Here is a 6534-nt window from a genome sequence, read left to right on the forward strand (position 1 = left end):
TGTGAGCATGCATGAGGGCACAGGTGGCACCTGCTGTGTGAGCATGCATGAGGGCACAGGTGGCACCTGCTGTGTGAAGTAGAGGCATGAGGGCACAGGTGGCACCTGCTGTGTGAGGCGGAGGCATGACGGCACAGGTGGCACCTGCTGTGTGAGGTAGAAGCATGAGGGCACAGGTAGCACCTGCTGTGTGAGACGGAGGCATGCAGACACAGGGGTGCCTGGGCAGTGTGCAGGGGCGAGACACTGTCATTGTTACTTACTAACTTAGGAGTTGTCTTCAAGGGTTTTGACAAAGCTACTCTGCTGTGTGTTTGATGGATTCTGTGTCACAGTTTCAGCCTCTAACAGTTTAGAAACAGGAAATCTGCTCTGCGCTGGAGTTGTGCAAAGTAGGATTCCTTGGCTGACACTAGCCTGTGAAGTGTGTCACTTGTGCACTGTGCTGTGCAATGGTGAGGCCTGGCTTCCCTGACTTGTAATTGTACCTTAGGTGCCTCAGCAGATCGTTGGTCTTAAGCCAATCAATATTTCTATTGATTGATTAGAAGGGGGAGTTACTAGCATTTTAAGAAGTGCGCAGTGAGAATTTTTTCCTAACCTTCAGAGAAACTAATATCTTATCACTTGTCATATATTATTATTATTATTTCATGCTTTAATTCATATTTTATGGAACAGAGCATTTGTGGAGTTTTCACGGAATCCAACAGAAAGATTTAAGACCCTCCCTGCTGTGAACTTGGCAGTCAAGATGTCCCAGTTGAAAGTGTCCCTAGAGCTCAGTGTCCATGCTGCAGAGGAGATCGAGGGGAAGGTGCAAGGCGGCTCAGTGTCAAAGCTCAGGAACACAAGGTACTTCCTGACGATCCCACATGCGTCCCTGTTCACAGATATGCTCCCCAAGACTGCTGGAGAAGCCAGAGCTGGGGTTGGCCTGGCTTTGTCAGCAGGTGGTGCTGTCCTAGAGTCTTGGTATCCCTCTCCATGGGTGTCCTGGGGCTGTCCCCCACTCATCCTCAGTGGGCTCCTGCTGTGAAGCTGTCAAAGTACTGGGTGAAATAATTTAGATATTCAGTTTAGATGTAGAAATTGGCCCTGTGCTTCTTTCCTTCCTTTTTTTCTGAGGTTTATGAATTTTGTTTTGAGAATTTTTTTTTTTTTTTGGCAGAGCAAAAGGTAGACTTTAGCAGAGGTGCATTTGGGGCCCTGGTCCGTAGCAGTGCCAGCTGCAGAGCAGACATCCTTTCCACCCGCACAGCCAGGGTGGTCACTGGGATGCAGATCTTTTCTTGGACAGGAGTAAAACCCTGGCTAGTGCCTGTAACACATTCCTCTCTTTCAGGGCTGCACAGACAGGAGTCTCCTTCTTTTGTTTGTTTGTTTCTTCGAGACAGGGTTTCTCTGTATAGCCCTGGCTGTCCTGGAACTCACTTTGTAGACCAGGCTGGCCTCGAACTCAGAAATCCGCCTGCCTCTGCCTCCCGAGTGCTGAGATTAAAGGTGTGTGCCCCACGCCCGGCAGGAGTCTGCTTCTTAAATGTTGGTCTGAGCCAGGCTTTCCCTACATAGCCATGGCTGGCCTAGAACTCACGGAGATCCATGCCTGGCTGTATTTATTGTTTTTTTCTTCAACGTCTACTTTATCTCTTGTTCTGTGTAATCTTTGTGATTCCAGAAAGGGTCTTGTGACTATGAACAGGTGAGGTGAGGGAAAGACACAGGCACTCCAAATCCATCCAGTGTGTGGTGGTGTGCGTTCTTTTCCTGGGTTGTTTGCTGTCTGTGGCCCATGTGCTTGTTAGTTAGAGGTGTGGCTGTGTGTGGAGGCCAGCAGCTGATAAGCTGTCTTTGTAACTTTGTAACTCCGTGAACCTGGAGCTCATCCCCTTGGTCGAGCTGGCTGGCCACTGTGCTCCAGGAAGTGGCCTGCATCTACCGAGGCGGTAGATGTTACCTCTGGCTTGTCCCATGGGTTTTGGGGACCCACGAGGACACAGGTCCTCGTGCCTGTGCCAGGCACTTTACCCGAAAAGCCATTTCCGCAGCCTAAGCTTTGTTCTGACCTCTGACCTCTTGGAAAAGAGTGGGCTTAGCCTTCAAAGATCCTGTCTGTCTTTGTTCAAGTCTGACTGTTGACATTTGTGCCTGATGCTGTCTGTGACTTGGAGCCTACAGATCAAAGCAAGGAGGAGCCGGGTCTCTCCTGGAACTCTTTCCCTTATTTTAGGATAAAAGTGTCAAGAGGAAGTTTTATGTTCATTCGTTTTCCTTTACATCCTGTATCATTTACTGTCTTTCTGCTCTAAGAGGTGACTAATATTTCTAGTGCCTGTTTGATAAGCATGTATTTTGTGTTAGCATTATATTGAGCTGAGTGTGGACTCTTTTTTTTTTTTTTTTTTTTTTTTTTTTACAAAAATAGGTTTTTAAAAAAGATTTTTGTATATGAGTGCTCTATCTGCATGTCAAAAGAGGGCATCAGATTCCATTACAGATGGTTGTGAGCCACCCTGTGGTTGCTGGAGATTAAACTCGGGACCTCTAGAAGAGCAGCCACCACTCTTAACTGCGGAGCCGTCTCTGAGGTCAAGGCCTTCTGGAGCCTGGGCTGGCCTCACACTTCCGTAGCTGAGGATGATCTTGAACAGCCTCTGCTTCTTGCTTTCACCTTAAAACTGTGTGTGTTTCTCTGTAGCCCTGGATCTCCTAGCGCTGCACCTGCAGACCAGGCTGCCCTGACCTGGAACCCAGAGATCCACCTGCCTCTGCCCCCGAGTGCTGGGAATAAAGATGTGTGCCACCACTGCCCAGCCACCTGTTATTTCAATTATGCATATTTATGTGTCTGTGTGGGTGTATGTGGACATGTGGGGGGCGGGGGGCTGTGGAGACCAGAGGCCTTGGTTCCTCCTGGAGCTGGAGTTCCGGGCAAGTGGTAGGCTGTGTGATGTGTGTGCGGGGAGGTGAACTACAATCTGTTAGATAAGCAGTCAGAATTGGTGCTAACCACTGAGCCGTCCCTCCAGCCCCTTCTTCCTTCTTCTAAGTTCTGGGATTACAGTATGCACCACCAGGTTTATGCTGTGCTGGGGATCACATCCCAGGCTTTGTACAGACCGGGCAAGCACTCTAGCAGTGGAATGCTTTGTTTTCTAGTTAGTTTTCTAAAATGAAAAAAGTAGAAAGGATTGCAGGCTCTAGATTTAGAATGTATGCTCCTGAAAGCAGATGCTCTGTCTTTTAGGGTGCACTCCTGGAGGGGAGTGGATAACTATTAGGGTGTTCACGACTTCCAGGACAGGCAAGGAAGTCATCAGATGTTCTTCTTCTCTGCAGTGAGATCAAGCTTAGCCTCAGTCAGGTCACTGCTGCTTCTGCTTCTGTACCAAGTGCGAGAGATGGCCAGCTTGCAAGAGGAAAAGCTAATTTGACTCATGGCCTCAGAAGTTTTAGTTCGTGGTTGGCTGGTTCTATTAATTGGGGCCTGGGCTCTACCTGCTAAAGACCCACTGCCACCCGACAGTGACCCCGTAGACCTTTGGGGAATGATTAAGAGCCAAACTCTAGTGCTAGAAATGTTGGAATAGATCAGGTGGTGACTCACTGCGGAAATAAAACCACTTAGCTCTTACTTTCAAACTTCAAACTCATGTTACTCAGGGTGAACGTGGACTTCCAGAAGCAGACGGTGGATCCCATGCAGGTGTCGTTCAACACCTTGGACAGACCCCGCACGGTTGCAGACCTCCTCCTGACAATTGATGTCACTGAGGTGAGAGTGGCCCACTCCATCCTAGAGCCTTTCCCACTCTCATGTCTGAAGATTCTGGTTGTGCGACAGGCTCATCATGTGCCCTGTGAGCCAGCTCCTCGTGTGGTGAATGTGGCTGGGCAGGAATGGCTGTGCTCGCCAAGGTAGCGTGTAGATGACAGAAAAGCAAGACTTCATTCTTGAATCAAAATTAAAGTGTTTAACATGCTGTGGGGGCAGAGGCATACCACTGTGCATTTGAGGCTAGCCTTGTCTTTCTAGAGAGTTCTAGACAAGCCAGGACTACATCCTGAGACATTATCTCAAAAGAAACAAAACCTAAACAGACAAGATAAAACTTAAAAAGTTAGTTAGCATGACATATGCTATAGAATTGTTTACATCAACAAAAGTAGTGTTGAAATATTATTTGTTTTTTTTTTTAATTTCTTTAAAATACCTTGTATAGACTCAGGGATGAAAATCCATAGTGGAGCTCCTGTCTCACGTGTATGAGGCCCTGGGTTCGAAACCCAGCACAGAAAAATATATAAGCAAGTATTTCCTAGTAAATGTACAGTTGCGCTGCACTGGGGCGTCATGCAGACGTCTGCAGACCAGGACCCCTCAAAGCCTTCAGGACCTGGGCCACGGAGTCCCCTCAGGGCAGCTTGTGGTCATGCACTGTTCTGACAAGAAGCTCCTCATGTGCTTCAGAGGCTGCTAGGGACCCATGGAAGGACACTGACAGAAATAAGCCTGTTGATGGGTCATGTGGCCCATTGGTCATCTTTATGTGTGCCCACACTCTTTCCTGACAGGTGGTAGAAGTGGGACACTTCTGGGGGTACAGGATCGACGAAAGGAATGCAGAGCTGCTGAAACAACTGACTGCTGAGATAAACCGCCTAGAGCTGGTCCCTCTGCCTATCCACCCACATCCAGACTTGGTCTGTCTGGCACCTTTTACTGATTACAACAAGGAAAGCTACTTTAGAGCTCAAATTCTTTATGTTTCTGGAAATTCTGCTGAGGTATGTTTTTCTGTTAATAGGAAAGGAAATAAGCCTAGAATTTTACAGAAAATTTTAGGGCTGGAGCGGTGGCTCGGTGGTTAAGAGCACTGACTGCTTTCCCAGAGGACCCAGGTTCAATTCCCAGCACCCACATGGAGACTCATAACCATTTGTAACTGCAGACCTGGGGATCTGACGCCCTCTTCCTGCCTCCGTGGGCAGTGTATACACGTGGTGCACTTACATAAAAAGTAGAGAATCTGCCTTTAACAAGGCATGAAATACAAAGTTATTAGCAGTGGCGCACACCTTTAATCCCAGCACTTGGGGCATGGGGGCAGTGACAGGCCTCTGAATTCAAGACCAACCTAATCTATATGGTGTGTTCCAGAGCAGCCAAGGCTACATACATAGATATACTCTGTCTCAAAAAAACATAAACAAATAAATAAACAAATAAATGAAGCAAAGACGTAGAGAGTGCTTATTATAAGAATTGGAGTGGAAGAGACAAAGGTGGCATCTGTAATAACCTCTACCCCAAAGGAAAGAAGCAGCCTAGACAGAAAGCCACTGAGGAGAACTCTTGAACATTGCAGTGTAGCTCTTCACGGTTGATGGCTTCTGGCAGGGGTGGGGAGGACTCCGTGTCGTTTAAGGGCTGGCTACTGCGAGTGTAAATGTGCTCCAGTGAGTATCTGGCCAACACAAATTGGGTGTGGTATGTTTTTCTTCTTCTTGTTTTGAGGGAGATCATAATGGTGTGTGTCGGGGTCGGGGGTAAACCTGGGATGACTAGGAAGTGAATGTGATCGGGTGCAGTATGTGAAATTTCCAAATAATGAACAAAAGGATTCTAACTGTGGGTTTGAATTAGCACTTCCTTCCCCCCTCAAAAGAATGAGAATATAAGGAATTTTCTTTCTGCATGTGGACTGAGTCTCATGTACGTAGCCGAAGTAGAGAAGGCCACTGCATTCCGGCTGTGCTGCAGAGAGAACCTTGTAGAGACTCTGTCAGAGCACTTGTCTCCTTTGTCTTGTAGGTCTTCTTTGTAGACTATGGGAATAGGTCTCATGTAGACCTAGATCTCTTGAGGGAGATCCCCTGTCAGTTTTTGGAGCTTCCATTTCAGGTAAGACTGAGAAGAGGCTGGGGACGAGTGTTGGATACAAAAGGAAACATGGCAGCTGAAGTCCCTAACAGACAGGACGGCTCATGCTAGCCACATGTGGTATCTACTCTTAAAATTTATATCACATTAGTCCTGGAGAAAATCAGAATGAATGGAGGACCTGACTTTGAGCAAGAGAAAATCGTTTTAATGCAATGATGCTGTCTTAGCCACTGTTGTGTTGCTGAGAAGAGACCAAGGCCACTTACAAAGGAAAACATTGAATTGGGTCTGGCTTACAGCATCAGAGGCTTAGTGCATCATCATGGCAGAGAGTATGGTGGCAGGCAGGTGCGGTGCTGGAGAAGGAGCTGAGCACTGCATCCTGATCTGTAGGCAGAGGGAGTCTGGTGTGAGCTTTTGAAACCCCACTTCCTCTAACAAGACCACACAAGATTAGAAATTTCCCCAAACCTTTCAAAAAAAGTTGCACTCCATGACGATCAAGCATGGAAATACTCCGACCACTGCAGCCTGGGGTTCCATTCTCACTCGGACCACTGCAGCCTGGGGTTCCGTTCTCACTCGGACCACTGCAGCCTGGGGTTCCGTTCTCACTCAGACCACTGCAGCCTGGGGTTCCGTTCTCA

At 47.7% G+C, this 6534-nt stretch overlaps 1 protein-coding gene across 1 annotated transcript in view; it reads left to right on the forward strand.

The window, feature by feature from the left end:
- Positions 1-6534, forward strand: part of Tdrd9 (tudor domain containing 9) — a 92878-nt gene that overhangs the window by 59551 nt on the left and 26793 nt on the right. Inside the window, exons 24-27 of the mRNA XM_021179500.1 lie at positions 682-855; positions 3664-3775; positions 4576-4788; positions 5816-5905. Of these exons, the coding sequence (XP_021035159.1) occupies positions 682-855; positions 3664-3775; positions 4576-4788; positions 5816-5905 (589 nt within the window). The remainder of the gene's footprint in view (positions 1-681; positions 856-3663; positions 3776-4575; positions 4789-5815; positions 5906-6534) is intronic.

Source organism: Mus caroli, chromosome 12 (genome assembly GCF_900094665.2).
Source record: "Mus caroli chromosome 12, CAROLI_EIJ_v1.1, whole genome shotgun sequence".
NCBI classification, from domain to species: domain Eukaryota; kingdom Metazoa; phylum Chordata; class Mammalia; order Rodentia; family Muridae; genus Mus; species Mus caroli.